This window comes from Nyctereutes procyonoides, unplaced genomic scaffold (assembly GCF_905146905.1).
Source record: "Nyctereutes procyonoides isolate TBG_1078 unplaced genomic scaffold, NYPRO_anot_genome, whole genome shotgun sequence".
In the NCBI taxonomy this organism is placed as follows: domain Eukaryota; kingdom Metazoa; phylum Chordata; class Mammalia; order Carnivora; family Canidae; genus Nyctereutes; species Nyctereutes procyonoides.
The window spans coordinates 20,029,450-20,052,852 of record NW_026575120.1 but is presented as its reverse complement, the minus strand read 5'-3'; the positions used below and the strand labels follow the sequence as shown (position 1 = coordinate 20,052,852).

Sequence of the window (23,403 nt, the reverse complement as noted above, 5' to 3'; positions counted from 1 at the left end):
TCAATTGGAGGACAACCATCATATGGTTTCACTCATACAGGGAATATAAGCAATAGTGAAAGGATAATAAGGGAAAGGAGAGAAAATGAGTGGGAAAAATTAGAGAGGGAGACAAACCATGAGAGACTCCTAACTCTGGGAAATGAGTTGTGGAAGGGGAGGTGGGCGGGGGATGGGGTAACTGGGTGACGGGCACTGAGGGGGGCACTTGATGGGATGACCACTGGGTGTTATACTACATGCTGGCAAACTGAATTTAAATAAAAAAAATTTTTAAAACCCAGCCTTTGATAAAGCCAATAGGATTCCTTGACTCAATATATGAAAAGACTTAAGAAGTCTTTTCAAGTTTATAAACACACAAAAAAATAATCTTGAGCACCCTTCCATATTCTAATACAACAATTAGAATTTTTATTGGTTGGAGGCTATTTTATGCTTTCCTCTCGGTTGTAGGCATCACTAACATTCTGTTAAAGCCTGTGTTTTTTGTTGGTGGGAATGTGAACTGGTGCAGCCACTCTGGAAAACTGTGTGGAGGTTCCTCAAAGAGTTAAAAACAGATCTGCCCTACAACCCAGCAATTGCACTACTGGGGATTTACCCCAAAGATACAGATGCAGTGAAATGCCAGGACACCTGCACCCCGATGTTTCTAGCAGCAATGTCCACAATAGCCAAACTGCGGAAGGAGCCTCGGTGTCCATCGAAAGATGAATGGATAAAGAAGATGTGGTTTATGTATACAATGGAATATTACTCAGCCATTAGAAACGACAAATACCCACCATTTGCTTCAATGTGGATGGAACTGGAGGGTATTATGCTGAGTGAAATAAGTCAATCGGAGAAGGACAAACATTATATGGTCTTATTCATTTGGGGAATATAAAAAATAGTAACAGGGAATAAAGGGGAAAGGAGAAAAAATGAGTGGAAATATCAGAAAGTGAGACAGAACATGAAAGACTCCTAACTCTGTGAAGCGAACTATGGGTGGTAGAAGGGGAGGTGGGCAGAGGGTGGGGGTGACTGGGTGACGGGCACTGAGGGGGGCACTTGATAGGATGAGCCCTGAGTATTATGCTATATGTTGGCAAACTGAACACCAATAAAAAATAAATTAAAAAAAATAAAGCCTGTGCTTTCATGTGTCTATCACCCACCCTACCATCATTCAGTTCAGAACCCTGTGAGATCCAGTTAGTGTCTAATTCTTGTTTCCCTTTACAACTTTCACATGATTGATGAGGGTATAATATTTATTAAAAGGAAAAAAGAGGGAAAGTGAGAGGGAGGAAGACAAAGAGGGAGAGAGAATCACTGCCTAGGGACCTGAGAAGCAAATGCAGAAAAAACAAAAAAAAGTTTGAATTTGGGATCTTTCTCACAGTTGAATAATTTGGAAGAAACCACAAAGCACCACATCGTCTCTTCATGTGGGGGGCAAAAAAACTTTTTAGGAACAAACTAGTTTCTATTTGCTAGTTTCTCAGCTGAATGAGAATTGTGTTTTAAACAGAAATCTTCAGAGTACAGTCTATACGACTTAAGCCCCAGAGACCAGGTGGGTTTCTAGATATAGTGTCTTTTTATATAGTTTTTTTGATGTGATTATTTCTAAAATATCTCTTATATAATGGTCACATTTCTCTGCTGGACTACATCATTCATCTAAATTATGACTAATGAAAATTTGGATCATCGTTCTCCCATGGAAACACTAGGCTTAAAGCCTAATTATCTTTATCTTTCATGCATTTTCCATTGTTTTAGAGAATAAGAGAAGTCCACACAGCCTTTTCAAAGTATGAAAGGGCACAGGAGCCAGCAATTTCATGAAAGGAAATAAAAATGCTCTGACAATACAGGAGAGATTTTTGCTCTTAGGGATTAGTAGGATCCTGGCACTAAGCATCTGTTATATCAACCCCAGACTGGCCACCATCATCACAGTTAGAAAACTTAAATCACCAGTATCTTCCTTCTAGGCTCACTCCTGATGCTACCTATACTTTAGACAAACACTGCAAAAACAAAACAAAACAAAACAAAACAAAACAAAACAAAAAAAACCCTCTCTTTCCAATCAGATTTTAAAAAACTTATAGGTAATCGGAACAAATCTCTTTTCCAATCATCCAAGAAACAAAAAGAACTTCTTGTTATATGCAGAGAGCTCCTAGAATCTTATAACAGCAAATAAATATTTATTTTATTTTTTTTAATAAATTTATTTTTTATTGGTGTTCAATTTACCAACATACAGAATAACACCCAGTGCTCATCCTGTCAAGTGCCCACCTTAGTGCCTGTCACCCATTCACCCCCACCCCCTGCCCTCCTCCCCTTCCACCACCCCTAGTTCGTTTCCCAGAGTTAGGAGTCTTTATGTTCTGTCTCCCTTTCTGATATGTCCCACACATTTCTTCTCCCTTCCCTTATATTCCCTTTCACTATTATTTATATTCCCCAAATGAATGAGAATATACACTGTTTGTCCTTCTCCGATTGACTTACTTCACTCAGCAGAATACCCTCCAGTTCCATCCACGTTGAAGCAAATGGTGGGTATTTGTCGTTTCTAATGGCTGAGGAATATTCCATTGTATACATAAACCACATCTTCTTTATCCATTCATCTTTCGATGGACACCAAGGCTCCTTCCACAGTTTGGCTGCTGTGGACATGGCTGCTATAAACATTGGGGTGCAGGTGTCCTGGCGTTTCACTGCATCTGTATCTTTGGGGTAAATCCCCAACAGTGCAATTGCTGGGTCGTAGGGCAGGTCTATTTTTAACTCTTTGAGGAACCTCCACACAGTTTTCCAGAGTGGTTGCACCAGTTCACATTCCCATCAACAGTGTAAGAGGGTTCCCTTTTCTCCGCATCCTCTCCAACATTTGTGGTTTCCTGCCTTGTTAATTTTCCCCATTCTCACTGGTGGGAGGTGGTATCTCATTGTGGTTTTGATTTGTATTTCCCTGATGGCAAGTGATGCAGAGCATTTGTCATGTGCATGTTGGCCATGTCTATGTCTTCCTCTGTGAGATTTCTCTTCATGTCTTTTGCCCATTTCATGATTGGATTATTTGTTTCTTTGGTGTTGAGTTTAATAAGTTCTTTATAGATCTTGGAAACTAGCCCTTTATGGGATATGTCATTTGCAAATATCTTCTCCCATTCTGTAGGTTGTCTTTTAGTTTTGTTGACTGTATCCTTTGCTGTGCAAAAGCTGCTTATTTTGATGAAGTCCCAATAGTTCATTTTTGCTTTTGTTTCTTTTGCCTTCGTGGATGTATCTTGCAAGAAGTTACTGTGGCCAAGTTCAAAAAGGGTGTTGCCTGTGTTCTCCTCTAGGATTTTGATGGAATCTTGTCTCACATTTCGATCTTTCATCCATTTTGAGTTTATCTTTGTGTATGGTGCAAGAGAGTGGTCTAGTTTCATTCTTCTGCATGTGCATGTCCAATTTTCCCAGCACCATTTACTGAAGAGACTGTCTTTCTTCCAATGGATAGTCTTTCCTCCTTTATCGAATATTAGTTGACCATAAAGTTCAGGGTCCATTTCTGGGTTCTCTATTCTGTTCCATTGATCTATGTGTCTATTTTGTGCCAGTACCACACTGTCTTGATGACCACTGCTTTGTAGTACAACCTGAAATCTGGCATTGTGATGCCCCCAGCTATGGTTTTCTTTTTTAAAATTCCCCTGGCTATTCGGGGTCTTTTCTGATTCCACACAAATCTTAAAATAATTTGTTCTAACTCTCTGAAGAAAGTCCATGGTATTTTGATAGGGATTGCATTAAACGTGTAAATTGCCCTGGGTAACAGTGACATTTTCACAATATTAATTCTGCCAATCCATGAGCATGGAATATTTTTCCATCTCTTTGTGTCTTCCTCAATTTCTTTCAGAAGTGTTCAGTAGTTTTTAGGGTATAGATCCTTTACCTCTTTAGTTAGGTTTATTCCTAGGTATCTTATGCTTTTGGGTGCAATTGTAAATGGGATTGACTCCTTAAATTCTCTTTCTTCAGTCTCATTGTTAGTGTATAGAAATGCCATTGATTTCTGGGCATTGATTTTGTATCCTGCCACACTGCCAAATTGTGTATGAGTTCTAGCAATCTTGGGGTAGAGGCTTTTGGGTTTTCTATGTACAGTATCATGTCATCGGCGAAGAGGGAGAGTTTGACTTCTTCTTTGCCAATTTGAATGCCTTTAATGTTTTTGTTGTCTGATTGCTGAGGCTAGGACTTCCAGTACTATGTTGAAAGCAGTGGTGAGAGTGGACATCCCTGTCTTGTTCCTGATCTTAGGGGAAAGGCTCCCAGTGCTTCCCCATTGAGAATGATATTTGCTGTGGGCTTTTTGTAGATGGCTTTTAAGATGTCGAGGAAAGTTCCCTCTATCCCTACACTCTGAAGAGTTTTGATCAGGAATGGATGCTGTATTTTGTCAAATGCTTTCTCTGCATCTATTGAGAGGATCATATGGTTCTTGGTTTTTCTCTTGCTGATATGATGAATCACATTGATTGTTTTACAACTGTTGAACCAGCCTTGTGTCCAGGGGATAAATCCTACTTGGTCATGATGAATAATTTTCTTAATGTACTGTTGGATCCTATTGGCTAGTATCTTGTTGAGAATTTTTACATCCATGTTCATCAGGGATATTGATCTGTAATTCTCCTTTTTGGTGGGGTCTTTGTCTGGTTTTGGAATTAAGGTGATGCTGGCCTCATAGAACGAATTTGGAAGTACTCCATCTCTTTCTGTCTTTCCAAACAGCTTTAGAATAGGTATGATTTCTTCTTTAAACGTTTGATAGAATTCCCCTGGGAAGCCATCTGGCCCTGGACTCTTGTGTCTTGGGAGGTTTTTGATGACTGCTTCAATTTCCTCTCTGGTTATTGGCCTGTTCAGGTTTTCTATTTCTTCCTGTTCCAGTTTTGGTAGTTTGTGGCTTTCCAGGAATGCATCCATTTCTTCTAGGTTGCCTAATTTATTGGCGTAGAGCTGTTCATAATATGTTTTTAAAATCGTTTGTATTTCCTTGGTGTTGGTAGTGATCTCTCCTTTCTCATTCATGAATTTATTAATTTGAGTCTTCTCTCTCTTCTTTTTAATGAGGTTGGCTAATGGTTTATCTATCTTATTAATTCTTTCAAAGAACCAACTCCTGGTTTTGTTGATCTGTTCCACAGTTCTTCTGGTCTTGATTTCATTGAGTTCTGCTTTAATCTTTATTAAGTCTCTTCTTCTGCTGGGTGTAGGATCTATTTGCTGTTTTTTCTCTAGCTCCTTTAGGTGTAAGGTTAGCTTTTGTACTTGAGTTCTTTCCAGTTTTTTAATAGATGCTTGTATTGCGATGCATTTCCCCCTCAGGCCTGCTTTTGCTGCATCCCAAAGATTTTGAACAGTTGTATCTTCATTCTCATTAGTTTCCATGAATCTTTTTAATTCTTCCTTAACTTCCTGGTTGACCCTTTCATCTTTTAGCAGGATGGTCCTTAACCTCCACGTGTTTGAGGTCCTTCCAAACTTCTTGTTGTGATTTAGTTCTAATTTCAAGGCATTATGGTCTGAGAATATGCAGGGGACAATCCCAATCTTTTGGTATCAGTTCAGACCCAATTTGTGACTTAGTAGGTGGTCTATTCTGGAGAACGTTCCATGTGTACATGAGAAGAATGTGTATTCAGTTGAGTTTGGATGTAACGTTCTGCAGATATCTGTGAAATCCATCTGGTCCAGTGTATCATTTAAAGCTCTCGTTTCTTTGGAGATGTTGTGCTTAGAAGACCTATCGAGTATAGAAAGAGCTAGATTGAAGTCACCAAGTTTAAGTGTATTATTATCTCAGTATTTCTTCACTTTGGTTATTAATTGATTGATATATTTGGCAGCTCGCACATTCGGGGCATATATATTGAGGATTGTTAAGTCCTCTTGTTGGATAGATCCTTTAAGTATGATATAGTGTTCCTCTTCATCTCTCACTACAGTCTTCGGGGTAAATTTTAGTTTATCTGATATAAGGATGGCTACCCCTGCTTTCTTTTGAGGACCATTTGAATGGCAAGTGGTTCTCCAACCTTTTATTTTCAGGCTGTAGGTGTCCTTCTGTCTAAAATGAGTCTCTTGTAGACAGCAAATAGATGGGTCCTGCTTTTTTATCCAGTCTGAAACCCTGCCCCTTTTGATGGGGTCATTAAGCCCGTTCATGTTCAGAGTTACTATTGAAAGGTATGAGTTTAGTGTCATCATGATATCTATTTAGTCCTTGTTTTTGTGGATTGTTCCACTGAACTTCTTTTTTTTTTTTGAACTTCTTCTTAAATGGGAATTTTAAGAGTCCCCCTTAAAATTTCTTGCAGAGCTGGTTTGGAGGTCACATATTCTTTCAGTTCCTGCCTGTCTTGGAAGCTCTTTATCTCTCCTTCCATTCTGAATGAGAGCCTTGCTGGATAAAGTATTCTTGGTTGCGTGTTCTTCTCATTTAGGACCCTGAATATATCCAGCCAGCCCTTTCTGGCCTGCCAGGTCTCTGTGGAGAGGTCTGCTGTTACCCTAATACTCCTCCCCATAAAAGTCAGGGATTTCTTGTCTCTTGCTGCTTTAAGGATCTTCTCTTTATCTTTGGAATTTACAAGCTTAACTATTAAATGTCGAGGTGTTGAACGGTTTTTATTGATTTTAGGGGGGATCTCTCTATTTCCTGGATCTGAATGCCTGTTTCCCTTCCCAGATTAGGAAAGTTTTCAGCTAGGATTTGTTCAAATACATATTCTGGCTCTCTGTCTCTTTTGGTGCCCTCTGGAACCCCAATTAAATGTAGGTTTTTCTTCCTCAGGCTGTCGTTTATTTCCCTTAATCTATCTTCATGGTCTTTTAATTGTCTCTTTTTTCTTCAGTTTCCCTCTTTGCCATCAACTTGTCTTCTATGTCACTCACTCATTCTTCCACCTCGTTAACCCTCGTCGTTAGGACCTCTAGTTTGGATTGCATCTCATTCAATTTATTTTTAATTTCTGCCTGATTGGATCTAAATTCTGCACTCATGAAGTCTCTTGAGTCCTTTATGCTTTTTTCTAGAGCCACCAGTAGCTGTATAATAGTGCCTCTGGATTGGCTTTCTGACATTGAATTGTAATCCAGATTTTGTAACTCTGTGGGAGAGAGGACTGTTTCTGATTCTTTCTTTTGAGGTGAGGTTTTCCTTCTAGTCATTTTGGTCAGTGCAGAGTGGCCAAAAACAAGTTTTATTGGGGAAAGGAGAAAAAGAGAGGAGAGAAAGAAGGAAAGAAAAGAGAAAAAAAAAGGAAGATAAAAAAGAGAAAAAAAGAAGAAAAAGAGAAAGAAAAAGAAAGGAAAAAAAAGGAGTGGGGGAAGCAAACAAATCAAAAAGCAAAAAACAAACAAACAAAAAAAAACAAAACAAAACACGGGGGAGTATCTTCTGAATCTGTAGACTTTTAAGTCCCTTGACTTCCCCTGGAACTGGTCCGTCCAGCTGGTCTTCTGGGGGAGGGGCCTGTTGTGCTGATTTTCAGGTGTTAGCACTTGGGGGAGCTGCTCTCCCCCCTGCCTGGTGCAGGGCTCAGCGGGGGCTGTTTACCCCGTGAGGCCCCGGAGGAACAACCGCAGTTGCTATGGCAACTCTGGAAGCCTGGATTCAGCCCCCGCAGTAACTACGGGGCTCTCCGTCCGCAGGGCCTGGAGGCTCCGGGGCGGGGCCGCTGATCTGCTCAACTCCGGGCAGGAGCTTCCTTGCTGTCCTGGGCCCTCCCGGCCTCTGCCTGTCCCGGGGGAGGCCGGATCCTGGGCTGTGTCCCGGCGCCCTGTGCTCCGGGGCCTGCGCTGTTGGATTCGAGCTCCCGGCTGCGCAGCCATCTCTCCGCGGAGCCTCTTCCTCCGCGGAGCCGCCGCCCGAGCCCCTCCGAGCTGCTCCGGGCCCCGCCGTGCGCGCTGCAGCCCTTAGGGAGCTCGGCGCACTCTCCCGGGGCGCAGGTGTCTGTTAGTGTCCCAGGGAGCCCGAGGGCAACCCCGCCCTCCTGGGTCCTGCTCTAACTCCCTGGGAGCCCCTTTCCGCCCGGGAAGGTTGGTGCAGCTCCTGCTTCTCCGGGACGGGGCTTTCCTGTCCTGGGGACACTCGCCCCTGCCTCAGCCCGGCTCCTCGCGGGGCCCCTCCTCCTCGGAGGCCTTTTGTTCCTTTATTTCTTTTTCCCCGTCTTCCTACCTTGATAGAAGCAGGAACTCTTCTCACTCTAGCATTCCAGCTGTTCTCTCTTTAAATCTCAGGCCGAATTCATAGATTTTCAGGATAATTTGAAGGTTATCTAGGTAATTTGGTGGGGACTGGTGATTTGGATACCCTGCTCTTCCGCAATCTTGCCCCTCCCTCTAACAGCAAATAAATTTTTAGATAATGAACTGGCTTTTCACCTTTGAAAGACCTGATGAAGATAAATACCTCCAGGTTTGAATAGTTATCTTCTACACCCTTGAGATAAAAGAGAAGATTCTTGTGAGCCTGGTCTGGAGAATGCAGTAATCAAGTAATTTAGTGCCATGTACTAACCAACAAACTACAACCATTTGTCTGAACCAATCCATCAATGACCTGACAATTTATTTTAAGAGTAACATATTTCAGTTTTGTCACCACCAGACCTGTAATAGAAATACTGTCATAAAGCTTACAAAAAACTACTTTCAAGAAAAAGGCACAGACTAGCAAGGTCAGGCACAAAGCCCATGATAGAAATCAAAAGAGAACTTTTGAAGCTCTGTGATAGCAAAGGCTTGTCTAAGCATTTAGCTAGCAGATGACTCCTTCTCCGTAACAAATGGATATGAAGTTAATATCTGAATTAATAATGATGGATCATCAGGACCAATAAGAATTTAATCATTAATTCATCACAATTTCAAAATTTTAAAGCATATATAAACTGTTACATTAAAGTGATAATACTAGAATCATCTGTAATGAATACTTTATATTCCAATAATAATAATATAATTACAAGGGTATACATTTCTTAGGGATGAGCTGCCTGGGTTCAGGTATACTGCAAGTATGAGAACTAAACAAAGACAGGAGTGTATTCTTACTTACCTGGAAGACAGACAAAATCTTTGTATTATAAACACCCTATTTTGGTGTACCTGAAAGAATACTAGAAACTGGAATCAGTTATTCATCTAATTTTATTCCATTTATCCTATTTTTTTTCCATCCTTACCCTTGGTTAATATCATATCACTAGCCCTTCATTGCACGAGACTGGTCTTCTCAACTACATGGTAAGCTTAAGCTTTCTTAGGGGGTAGTTTGTTTCTTACATAGCTCTCAATATGACATTTTATAAATAGTCCTAACATTACTATTGTGATACTCTGTGGACTTACTTTTACTTGAAAGTTAGAGACAAATGTGACTAAGTAATATTAAGCAAGGGGCAGAATGGGAAATGGGTGGTCATGAAGAAGACTATGTGTACCCCAGAGGAGCAAAGCAAGGGCTCTGCATAATGTCAGGAATTGTCTAGGGAAAAAGAAGAAAGAAAAGGATGTATTTTACTTAGAGAAAAATCAGTAACAGGAAAGAAAATAAATTCAACAGAAATATATTAGAAACTGGGGATATGTTATTGGTAAAATTCACAGAGAGGGTATCGGAGAAGGCGGAGTGAAGATCAAAGGGAAAGCTATAAATCAAGCCTCTTCAAAACAGTTGTCTATATATTTTCTGCCTGTATGCCTTTTTTTAAAAAGAGTTATTTATTTGAGGTCGGAGAGAGGGAGAGAAAGAGCCTCAAGCAGACTCTCAGCTGAGTATACCCTATTAGGGGCTTGATCTCATCACCCTGAGATCAAGACCTGAGCAGAAACCAAGAGTTGGATGCTCAACCAACTGTGCCACCCAGGTGCCCCATCTCCCTATGTGTCTTTAACTCTTAGTCCATTTTGGTTTCCATACCTGCTACTCTACTGAAACTGATTTATCAGTAATTTCCTTGTTGGTGAATTCAAGTGATACTTTCCAATTCCTATCCTATCCTACTTGACTTCTTACAAATTGACATCTGTAGCATCTCATTTCTCTGTCTCTCTGGTTACACTGTTTAGGCTCCTCAGGCTCCTTCACTGTCTGTTCCTCTTAGAATACTTATGAAGTATCTGTGTTCCCCTAGCTCTATCTTCCATCTTTTCCTCACTCTACTCTGAGTGACATCACTTATTTCAATGGTTGAAATCATTAACTATTTTTTTGATGCCTCTCCAGCTCTGTATTTCTTTTCTTTTTTTTTTTTTTTTAAGATTTTATTTATTTATTCATGAGAGAGAGAGAAAGGCAGAGGGAGAAGCAGGCTCCGTGCAGGGAGCCCGACGTGGGAGTTGATCCCAGGTCTCCAGGATCACGCCCTGAACTGAAAGCAGTGCTAAACTGCTGAGCTACCCGGGCTACTCCACCAGGTCTGTATTTCTAGGTTCCCTTCTCAGCTCTAGAACTGAATATCCATAACTGTTGGATATATTCATGTATTATTCATTATTCCAAAGACACTTTGAATTCAACACTACAAACTGAACTCTCTAGTTAAACTATGTTTCTCCTTTTCTGTTACTCCTACTATAGTTCAAGCTAATCTGGCCTCTATGATTCTGATTTAATTGGACTCCAGTCCTCTCTATTATATAGTCCAACTAATCTTTCTAAAATATTTATCTGATCATGTAACATCCCATTTATACCTGCTGAGAGCTCCACATTGCTCTACAACAAAATCTCAGCATTTTAAAAAAGATTTTATTTACTCATAAGAGACACACAAAGAGAGGCAGAGACACAGGCAGAGGGAGAACAAGGCTCCCTGTGGGGAGCCCGGTGTGGGACTTGATCCCAGGACTCTGGGATCGTGCCCTGAACCAAAGGCAGACACTCAACCACTGAGCCACCCAGGCGTCCCAAAATCTCAACTCTTAAATATAATTTTCTAGGCTCTTTCATCTGCTTTGAATATCCTTTATTCTCCACTGACACTGCAGTTCCTTAAATGTGTTGTGGTCTCTCACAACTAGGCATCACACAGGTTTCTCCTGTTTCAATTCTTTGTATGACTAACTTCTATTTGTCTTTTAAATATAGGCTTAAATATCACCTACTTCATGAATTCTTCCACAATCTCCCCTTCTCTTCCAGAAGCTCATTTAAGTGTTTCCAAATTGTACTTTTTGTAGCATCTATTAAGCTGGATTCAGATAGTTTGTTTTGTTTTTGTTTTTGATCTCTTCAGATAAAGCATAAACTTTAGGGACTGTATCTTGCTCACAATCATGTCACGAGTGTATAACACTTTGAAAAACGGGCAAAGTCCTAATCTAATAGATGTATTCATTATGGATTTTCTTCCCAGTATGGTCCACTGTATCAGAATGGTAGTTTCTTTGCCAAAGTTCAGCTGATAAATAATGCTTGGAGTACTTTTAGGTGTCCATGTGGGAGTCATGAAATGGTGAGAATGTTGACATTTTCATGATTTTTCATGGTTTGTGGGAATAAGGAAGAATAATTGAAAATGTTAGAAAAATTTCAAATAGTTACTCTAACTATAGAAGATGATTAGAGAGTCTCATATTTTAGTTAAAACAATAGCTGGAACCAGGGTAGCACAATAAGAGAGAGAAGGTAACCATTAGTTCTTACCAAAGCAGGGTGTTAAAGCGAAAGAAAATAAGCTATTGTGTAATTGCTATGTATTGGTTGAGAATGTAGAGTTAAAGAATATCTCTCCAAAACTGCTTGTTTTAAATGTCTAGTAGGGGTGCCTTGGTGGCTCAGTGGTTGAGCATCTGCCTTTGGCTCAGGCCGTGATCCTGAGGTCCCAGGGTCGAGTCCTACATTGGGCTCCCCACGGGGAGCCTGCTTCTCATTCTGCCTATGTCTTTGCCTCTCTGTGTCACTCATGAATAAATAAATAAAATCTGAAAAAAATAAATGTCTAGTAATTAGACCTATGAAGCTGTGATACTCAAATATACAAAATATCTTAAATACTATATCATACTAATAAACCAGTCATTTCTGGTGAATATCACTGAAGTAAACTGGCTTATTAATAAGTTTGCCAACCCATTTCCTATCTCTTTGCTGTATGATGCTTGGATCAAGAAATGACTATTCTCTTAGATATTAGATAAAAAGCAGTGCTCTGTAAGGATTTTTTAAAATATGGGAATAGTCATGCAACAGAGAAGGTTATAAACATACCAGCAGTATTTTAAACTTTAGAGTTATTAGATATTTATTAACGCTTCAATTTCTTATAATGGTCACTAAAAACCTTTGGGATAAGCTTCTTTGGCTGGGATGGAAGTAGAAAAGGAGGCGTAAATGGAGATTGAGGCTTCAGAACTCTTAGTTCTGAATGACTTTTTTTTTTTTAAGAGGAGGTGGTTTTTCTTATTCTTCACTCTTAATCAGAAAATACTAACTGAATTGTTCCATATGGGTAAAAATCGTTAGGCTATTTCATAGCTGGGAAGTCTTGATGAAAGGCTTAAATGTAAATGATGAGCATCTGATAATGGAATGAGCACCTAAATATGCCATTAACTAAATGGGAGAGGGGTTTTGTTATGTGTACAGTGTGTAAATATTTATAATAAAGAGAAAGTGGGCTTTAAAGGAGGGAGTTGCCAGTCATTACAATCTCTTTAGAATATTTACTTGATTGACTTATCAAGAGAGTAGAAGCCCTGTGTCTTCCTGTCTTAGGCAATACTATCCAGCACCCCTCCCCACTGCCCACTGTTGTCCCTTTAGGAGCCAAGATATCAGAAGTCATGATGTGGTAGGGAGCAGTGATAGAGCATCTGAGCACCTGAGAAAAAAGGAGGGGACCCAGTACAGAACAATTACTGGAAGTCTTTGGATAGGAATCTTTAATGCTAAGAAGTTTATATAGCATGAAAACACATGAAAAAAAGAATGGTGGGCAATCTAAGTTTGAAGCTCTAATACAAACTGATGCTAAAAATTCAAAGTTCACAAAATTATTTCCTTGTCAATATTTGTCCTTTTTCTTCAGTTATCTGAATGAGTCAAACTCAGTCCAATATACTTAAACTGAGGGAGAGGGCAACAAGATAGGAAAAGCTGGTAAGCTGGAAACAGCATCTTTGTATTGCCTCTGTCAAATGTTGAATGCAAGAGTATTTTTCTCTCTTCCCAGGCTCACTCTGGGATGGAGTGGGTGGAAATCCTGTGGCTCAGTATTCAGTGAAATGGTTTTGCCAAAGACAGCCATGCCCTTTATAGAGATTTTAGAGAAAATGAAAAAGTAAGCCAAAAGAATAGGAATTGTGCTGGGGAAACAACCGTGCAATGTGAAATTTAATTTCAAAGGGTTGTTTCCTACAGAGACAAAGCTAGCTGAAAGAACCAGTGTAGGCCCAGCATGTACATACCTGCTGCTTTGGCAGAGGCCAAAGCGGTTGACTTATAAATTAGAAGCTGTAATGGCTCCATAGGGAAATAAAGACAATACAAGATATCTGACCATGTAAGAACATGGATAATCTAATATCAATGATAGTCTCCATTTCTCCTGTTGTTTTGTAACTCAAAGCAATGTGTACATTTTAGAAGGATGCTGCAACCTCTTTGTAATCTTTGGATTTCAGCTAAGTCCACACCTTTTTCTGCAAAGGTGATATATCAACAAAGAGAACTCTGGTCCAAGGTGAAGCATCCCATGCTCTAATATTCCTTACCTAAACTATTACAAAAGCAAGAAAACAAAAGAGTTTGTGTAAGATATGGTTCTTCCCAATGTAGACATCTAAAAAAAAAAAGGCTCCAATAAAGAATAGAACAAAAGAGAATTATAAAAGTTTTCCTTACAGAGCTGCTCTGGCAATATGCAAAATGTTGATATAATAAAGTACACTCAAAGTCCTTTGGACTGAGTGGACTCCTAAGGAAGGGTGGTTTTTAAAGTAAATCATTCTTTCAATTTTATTATATAGGGCATTATTAGAGCATTTGAAATGTTTAAAATAAAAATATATGAAATATATTTCCAATTAGTGATATCTCCATTCCAAAGCATTTTATTATCTCAATGGTGCAAGTGTGGGTGCCATCATACAGGGAATGCTACCTGACTCAGTATTGTAGATGATATAGCAAAGGAAGGGCTCTTTCCCAGAGAAAAACACATATGAAAAGGTAGCTATAGAAGAGTATAAAATGTATAAGGGCATGTGTTTGTACACTAAAAACAAATAGTTCAAAATGGATGGGAACTTACTCTTCAGATATACAAATAACAATAAGTAATGTGGCGAGGAGAGGCTCTGATGAGACAGATATTGTCATAAATAATTGTTGGGAATAAATGTTGGTTCAGCCTCTTTGGAAGGAATTTAGAATTATGTCTCAATAGTTTTAAGCAGTTCCTATCCTGTTCCTATGACCCGTGACACTACTAGGGCTCTATCTTCCAGATATAAACAGATACGTGCACAAATACACCGTAATTTTAACTGAAAATCAACTGAAATGAGGGTATATTTGAAAATGGGAAAAAGATGAAGTTATGGTAAATCTACTTAATGGAAAATATACTATAAGCAATTAAAAATGAATGCTTTTGTAAACTTTATTAAGGAGAGAGGAAAAAATTAAAACCATATGACTTACCATATCACAGTCACTAGATACCAGATTGACCAAAAAATATGCTTCTGAAAAAAATTTTAATTCAAGAATGCTTATAAGTAAAAAAAAAAAGATGCCAAAACTATATATCATAGTCCAACTATATCTAAAAATATTTTCCTAGAAGTGATGTTAGTAAGATGGCAAAATAAAAGTCTCAGTTCTTGTTCCCCTACAGAGACACAATTTAGCCATGATATATGCATCAAAATGCCTTTGTAAAAATTTCAGAATGCAATGAAGAGGTTGCAGTACTATAGGAGAGCAAAAAGCCAAGAAACACACTGAAAGATAAGAACAATTTTACTTTACCTGTGTCAGCCTCTCCCTGAAACTGCCACAGGTCAGCACTACAAGAAAACACCCTGACCCTTGACTACTCCCCTCAGGGTAGAGTGAAGAGTGGGAAAAAATAAATAATTAAACAAATAAAATAAAATGATCTGGCTTTTTTGAAGGTTTCTCAAGGAATGGTTTCTGGCTTGTCTGGCTTGGAATTCTGAGTGAACCGGCATAGATTAGATGCCTGGACGTTGCTGAAATTAAAGGAAAGTTGTGGGTGGCTTACTGCAGCCAGTACGGCCTGCTAGAGTTTGGGAGAAAAGTGCACAACCTAAGGCTTCTCTCTCAAGAGGGAGATATAGGTGTGGAGTGCATATCTGGCATTCTTATCAGAGGGCTGCCCACGGGAAATGGTATCTATCTTGCCTGACTTGGGGTATTGATGGGAGCTGGCATACTCTGGATGCCTGATTGTCACTCAGAAGAAGAGGGAGCTGAATGGCTTGGTGCTGTAAAACCAGAGCATTTGCACTGCTACAAATAAACAGAGAGCAAAAATTACTAGTGCTTAAAAAAGAAGAATGCAAGACTGTTCTCCTGAGAAACTGCATGCAGAGGCACAGAGAAGTTGCATACCTCAAAAAAGTTTTAGAGGTCCCCAGAATCTTAGCCAAGCAGATTGGTAAGGGTCTTCCCTATACAAAAATGGTCTGTAAAGATGAGAGATGTAACTTTAGACGTGCAGATCCCAAAACAAAGTTATTAGACAAATGAACAAACAGATATGGCCTGAACAGAAAATCAAAATAAACCTCCAGAAACTAACTCTAAGAAAAGGTATATAACGTATCTGATAAAAAGTTCAAATTAACCATCATAAAGATGCTTAATGTGCTCAAGAAAAAGATGTGTGCACAAATTGAGAATATTAACAAACAGATAAAAATATAAAAAGAAACTAAAGAGCAACTTTGGAGCTAAATAATAGAATAACTGAGCTAAAAAAATCACTAGAAAGGTTCAACAGCAGACTGGAGCAAGAAGAAAGGATAAGCAAACTTGAAGACAAGGAACTTGAAATTCTTCAAAGAAATACAAAGAGAAAAAAAAATGAAAAAGAGTGAAGAAAGCATAAGGGACCTATTGGACACTATTAACTGGACCAAAATCTATGTTATCAGAGTCCCTTAAAGAGAAGGGAGAAAGAGACAGAAAGTATACTGAGATAAATAATGGCCAAAAATTTCCCAAATCAGGAAAGAAATGGATATTTAGATTCAGGAAGCCCAAAAGTCTCAAATCTAGATAAACTTACAGACAACTACACCAAGACACATTATAATCAAAAAGTCAAAGATGAAGAGACTTTTGGAAGTAGGAAAAGAGTGACTTTAAATATACATGGACTCTCTTAAGACTCTCAAAGGACTTCTCAGCAAACACCTGCAGGTCAGGAGAAAATAGGATGAAACATCCAGAACAGTGGGAAACAAACAACCTGCAAACCAACAAATTAGTACTTTACTCAACAAATTAGTCCTTTAAAAAATGAGAGATAAAGATTTTCCCACATAAGCAAAAATTGAGGGAATTGGACTTGCTTTACCAGACGTGTAATGAAAACAAAACAAGAATTTGAAATGAGAGAAAGTGAAACTGTAACTTGAAAGCATATGAAGTAAAAATCTCACTGGTAAAGGTAAATATACAGACAAATACAGATTAATGTAATACTGCAGCTGTGGTGTGCAAATCACATATAACTACAGCATGCAAGTTAAAAGAGAAAGGTATCAAGAATAACTTTAAACACAAAGCTTTGTCAAAAGAATTCTGACATCAATATCATAAATTGTGCATGTTGTGGTCGGCAGTGAAAGTGTATGTTTTTGTATATGATTGAAGTTAAGCTGTTGTCATCTTAAAAGAGACTGTTAGAACTATAAAATATTTTATGTAAGCCCCATGGTAACCACAAAGGAAATATATACAGAAGATGCACAACAGAAAATGAGAAAGCAATAAAAACATGTTTCTACAAAACATCAACAAAATGCCTAAGACACTGATAGAGGAAAAATGTGTCAAAAGGCCACAAAAGAGACAACACTTTACAAAATGCTAGTAGTAAGTCCCTCACTATTAATAGTTAAATGTAAATGGATTAAACTCTCCAATCAAAATAGAGAGTTTCTCAGTGGATAATAAAACAACCCCTAACTATGTTGTTTATAAGAGGCTCACTTTATATTTAAAGGTTTTTTGAGTTAAAGCAGTAATTTTTTTTTAATTTTTTATTTATTTATTTATGATAGTCACAGAGAGAGACAGAGAGAGAGAGAGAGGCAGAGACACAGGCAGAGGGAGAAGCAGGCTCCATGCACCGGGAGCCCGACGTGGGATTCGATCCTGGGTCTCCAGGATCATGCCCTGGGCCAAAGGCAGGCGCCAAACCGCTGCGCCACCCAGGGATCCGATCCCTAAAGCAGTAATTAAAGGAGCAGAAGCCAGAAAAACAATATGAAAAAAAATCAGTGAAACAGAATTTTTTTTTAAGTAGGTACACTCCATGCCCAAATTGGAGCCCATCAAGGGACTTGAACTCAAGACCTGAGCTGAGATTGAGTCGGATGCTTAACCAACTGAACTACCCAGGAACCCCAAGAATTGGTTTTCTGAAAAGATTAATAAAACTGACAATCCTTTAGATACACTACAAATAAATAATATCAGAAATGAAAAATGAGGCATTACAATTGAAGCCACAGAAATTAAAAGGATTATAAGAAACAACTAAGAACAAATTGGATAACCTAGAAGACAGGATAGATTCTCAGAAAAAAATACAATCTGTTAAGACTGAATCATGGGGCAGCCCTGGTGGCACAGTGGTTTAGTGCTGCCTGCAGCCTGGGGTGTGATCCTAGAGACCCAGGATCGAGTCCCACTTCGGGCTCCCTGCATGGAGCCTGCTTCTCCCTCTGCCTCTCTCTCTCTCTGAATAAATAAATTAAAAAAAAAAAAGACTGAATCATGAATAAATAAAAAATCAAAACAGATCTATAACTAGTAAGCAGATTAAATCAATAATAACCCATTCCCCTCCATGAAGAAAAGTCCAGGACCAGATGGCTCACCCATAATTTCTTTTGAGGAAGAGTTTTAAAGAATAATTAATGCCAATTCTTCTCAAATTCTTCCCCAAAATTGAGGAGGGAACACTTTTAACTCATTTTATGAGGTCAGCATTATCCTGATACCAAAATCAGAAAAAGATACACAAGAAAACTACAGGTCAGTATCTCTGAAGAATATAGATGCAAAAATCCACAAGAAAATATTAGCAAACCAAATTCAACACTACATCAAAAAGAGCACACACCATGACCAAGTGGAATTTATTCCTGGGATGCAAAGATAATTCAACGTATGAAAATCAATTAATATGATAAATCATATTAACAGAAAAAAGGTTACAAACCACCTGATTATCTCTCAATAGGTGCAGAAAAAGCATTTAATAAACATTGAAGACTTTTCTTAAAGAAGGTTTTATTTATTTATTTAAGAAACAGAGATAGCAAGAGAGGGGAGGAGAGGAAGCCCAATGTGGGGCTTGACCCCAGGACTCTGGGGGGTCAGGCTTATTGAGCCGCCCAGGTGCCCCAAAGCTTTTTAATGATAATATTCAACAAGGAATAAAAGGAAATTACCTTACTATAATAAAAGCCATATATGAAAAGCTCACAGCTTACACTATATTCAATGGCGAAAAACTGAATGTTTTTCTTCTAAGAAAAAAATAAGACAAGGAAGCTCACTCTCGCCTCCTCTACTCTATAAAGTTCTGAAGTCTTAGCCAAAGTGGGTGAGAAAAAGAAATAAAAGCCTTCCAAACTGGAGAAGTAACATTATCTACTCACAGATGTCATGACCTTATATATAGAAAACTCTAAAGATACCACAAAAAAACCTGTTAAAACTAAGAAACCTATTTATTGACGAGGAAAAATCAGGTGCATTTCTATATACTAATAATGAACAACCCTGAAAGGTAATTAAGAAAACACTTTCACTTACAATAGCATCAAAAACAGTAAAATATTTAAGAATAAACTTAATAAAGGAGGGAAAAAAACTTATGCACTGAAAGATACAAAACATTGCTAAAAGAAATTAAAGAAAAAAACAAATAAATAGAAAGACATTTCATGTTCATGCATTTGAAGGCAATAGCGTTAAAATGTTCATACTCCCCGAAGTCACCTACTGATTTAATATAATCTCTATCAGAATCCCAATGGTATTTTTTACTGAAATAGAAAAACCCTCCTTGAGATTCATATGGAACTGGAAATGATCCTGAACACTCAAAGCAATCTTTAGAAAGAACAAATTTAGAGGTCTCACACTTCCTGAATTCAAGATATATTACAAAGGTACAGTAATTAAAACATTATAGTATTGGCATAAAGACAGAATCACAGACAAACAGAAAAGAGACCCCAGAAATAATCCTATGCTTATCCAGTAGTAAACTGATATTCCATACAGTGCCAAGTGCAGAAGGGGGAAAGATGATTGCTTCCACAAGCAGTACTAGGGAAATGGGTTTCCACATGCGAAAGAATGAAATTTCATTTTTATCTTATATCATTCACAAAAGTTAACTCAAAATAAAGTCTCAAATGTAAGATGTGACACTCTAAAAATCCTAGAAGAAAACATAATGGAAAAGCTTGTTGGCATGGACAGTGGAAATGATTTCTTGGATGTGATACCAAAAGTACAGGCAATGGAAGCAAAAACGGACAAGTGAGACTACACAAAAGTAAAAAGCTTCTGTACAGCAAAGGAAACAAGGGAGTAAAAAGGCTACCTACAGAATGGGAGAAAATATCTGAAAGCCATGTATATGATAAGGGATTAATATCCAAAATATATAAAGAATTCCTATAACTCAATAGAAACAAAACAAAACAAAACAACACAAAACAAACAAAACAACAGACAATAAGAAGTACTCTGACATGCATATGGAGAAATTGGAACTGCTGTGCTCTGTTGGTGGGACTTGAAAATAATTCAGCCACCATGGCAAACCATACAGACCTCCTTCACAAAATAAATAGAACTACCATATGATCCAGTGATCTCACTTCTGTGTTACCCTTTTCAATGGGAATTGAAATCAGGATATCAAAGAGAGATTTGCACTCCATGTTTACTTCACCATTATTTAAAATGACCAGAGGTGGAAACAACATAAATACCCATAGATGAATGAATGAAGTAAAAAAAATGTAGTATTAGCCCTAAAAAAGAAGGAAATTCTGTTATAGGCTACAACACGGATGAACCTTCATCACATTATGTAATGAAATCAGCCAGTCATTGAAGGACAAATATTACTTGTTTCCACTTATATGAAATATCCAAACACATTGAAACAGAAGGTAGAATGGTTGGTGCCAGGGACTGGGGAAAGGGGGGAATGGGAGGATTACTGTTCACTGGGTATTATTTGTCATGCAAGGTGGAAGATTTCTTTTTCTTTTTTTAAAAGATTTTATTTATTTATTCATGAGACACACACACACACACACACAGAGAGAGAGAGAGAGAGAGAGAGAGAGAGAGATTGGCAGAGACACAGAGGGAGAAGCAGGCTCCATGCAGGGAACCCACTGCATGACTAGATCCCGGGACTCTAGGATCACACTCTGGGCCAAAGGCAGGCACTAAACCACTGAGCCACCCAGGGATCCCCCAAGATGGAAGATTTCTACAGACATATTGTACAACATTGTTCTGATAGCTAATACTATCCACTGCGCATGCAGAAATTAATTGAGGGTAGATCTCATGTTATGTGTTTTGACCGCAATTAAAAAAATAAGATTTTTTCCTATCAGTCATCATTAAAGGGCAGTGTTGTTACTGCATTGCCACCTATTTGCCCAAATTCCAAGCTGCCCTTCACAGTTAGAGCTGAAATCCTGTTTGGCCCTGGGAAGCAGTGGACCTTATTCCAGTCAACACACATATTTCCATGTCCACATATACAGAGCTAGGGAAGTAGAAGCTCCAGGGATTACCTTACAAAGGCTAGAACACACAAACTTGATCCCAAACAGATTTCCAGATTCTGGGATCAGAAGAAAGGATCCAGGCAGGAAATGGTCTGACGGAAAACTTACCCAGATAATTTGGATTATATACTTGAATGAAAATGTGTTTTTAGATTTAAGTAAGATCTAAATGAAGGCAAATCACTAAATGAAGAGATACTGTTACATAGCAATAGTGAGGGAGATAAATGAAGGATCTAACTAATCTATAGTATAAATAACCATTGAAACAAGTGCTGCCACAGGTCTGTATCTACATAGACTGTATGCAGTCTGACTTATCAACCTATATTTTAAATTTCTAACTGAACACAAATGGAATATAGTTTTGATCACAGGCACATATACACTATTTATATATATTTAATATATTCTATAAAATATATATAACATATACCTTAAAATATTTTGTGCAAAATACTTTATATAATATATACAATTATACATATATAATTTCTAAAGTAATTTTTTAACCAGAAACAAAAACAAATCTGAAAAAGAATTTAGACATCAATTAAATAATTTTTAGGGTGTCTGATGTAGCCTCTGTGCAAAGTAAATATTTCCTGGATACCTTCTCAAATCATTTCATGAAGTTTTCTGGGCTTCATTTATTTAACTTATGTTTACCTTTTGCAAATAAAGGACTGTTCCCTTTAGTACAGCATAAAAAGTTTTCCATCCTCGCTTTCCTCTTGGAGCTAGAAAGGAGAAAAAAAAGGAAAATTTTATTTGACAGAAAATAGCATTTTAGACAAAATTGAAACAATCAACATCGTGATTGTGTTTCAATGTTCCTGGTTTATTAATTTCCAAAATTAGTAACAATGAGAACTAAAATTTTCTTGAGGCTTAACTTTGTAACAGGCAATATTCCAAACATGTCTTCCATATATTGTCTCACTAAATCCCCACAATAATCCTTTGAGGTAGGTATTATGACTCTTGTCTTTTTATAAAACTGAAACAATGATACATAATCCACCCGTGGTCACATAACTAGGAAGAGAAGCCAGAATCTGAACCCAGAAGCATGGCTCTGTAGTCTGCACTTGAGTAGACAGAACTTAAGGACTGGGAAAGCAGTGAGACATTCTGGAAATACATATTAATCCAAGAAAAGCTTAAAAGTCTCATTGTACCAGATCATTTATAGCCCTGTCAAAGTTTCTAGAAAACATTAAAATCTCAGAATATAAAAGAACTCCTGTTGGCATTTCCACACACACACCCACCAAGTGGATTATAACTTTAATTATTACTATTCTTATGGCAATCTGTGATACCTCAGTTGCAGATCTTGCCATACTATAATACAATATTTTTGTTTAATGTCTCTCAGGAGACTATGAATGACTTGATAGCAGGTATCCTTCATTTTTATAATTCACAGTATCTGGCAAAGTGTAAGGCAGACATTAAGTACCCTAATAAAAATTCTCCAAATTAATTTTATTTCAGAAATCCTTACATTCTTTTTGTTTACATTTTCTTGGAGTAAAAAGTAGAATTTCCCTATTGAGATCTATCTATCTATCTATCTATCTATCTATCTATCTATCTATCATCTATCTATCTATTTTTAATCTTAATTAAAGTATGTAACTGGAAAATGTTACCCGAATGCCATTTTTCTAAACATGTCTATCCAAATAGGGAGGGAGAACCACTTATTCTTATTTCTTTATCAACTATTTGGCTAACTTTATACTGTCTTTAACTTGGATACCTGATTAAATTAGGAAATACATTATTCTTAAGCAAATCCTTTAAATCTCCTTTGACTGAAAACTCAAGAATCCTTAGGGTTGGGAACTGTGTGAATATCCACCTACAGAACACAGGTGCCCTTGCCAACACCATACTGATATATTCACCTGGCAAAAAAAAGACTCAAAACATCCACTCTGCAGGTTTCCAGGGGAAATTAAAAAAAAAAAATCATCCCATCTGTTTTCACTATGCAAGGATGTACTCAAAAATAAATGATCATCAACAGTACATCATTATCTCCTTTATAAAGAAAATCTAGATAATTATACATATATATATAACATAAATATTGACTATATTGTTCAAAGATGTCAAATTCTGATATACTTAATGTGAGAACAGTACACACAGAAGTGACCACAGGCTGCAGGAGTTGTTGCAGAGCAAACCAAAGGCAGCAGCATGGTGTGCTGAAGGCACCTGACCAGAAAGACCAGCTGGTTTCTAGTCCTGTCTTAACACCCATCTCAC

General features: G+C 37.9%; 1 protein-coding gene across 11 annotated transcripts in view; it reads right to left on the bottom strand.

Annotated features, from left to right (window-relative positions):
• Window positions 1-23,403, bottom strand: part of PSD3 (pleckstrin and Sec7 domain containing 3) — a 577,886-nt gene that overhangs the window by 71,139 nt on the left and 483,344 nt on the right. For all 11 annotated transcript variants that reach the window (XM_055334841.1, XM_055334842.1, XM_055334845.1 and 8 more), the window contains one exon: window positions 21,790-21,860. In XM_055334841.1, coding sequence (XP_055190816.1) covers window positions 21,790-21,860 — 71 coding nt within the window. The remainder of the gene's footprint in view (window positions 1-21,789; window positions 21,861-23,403) is intronic.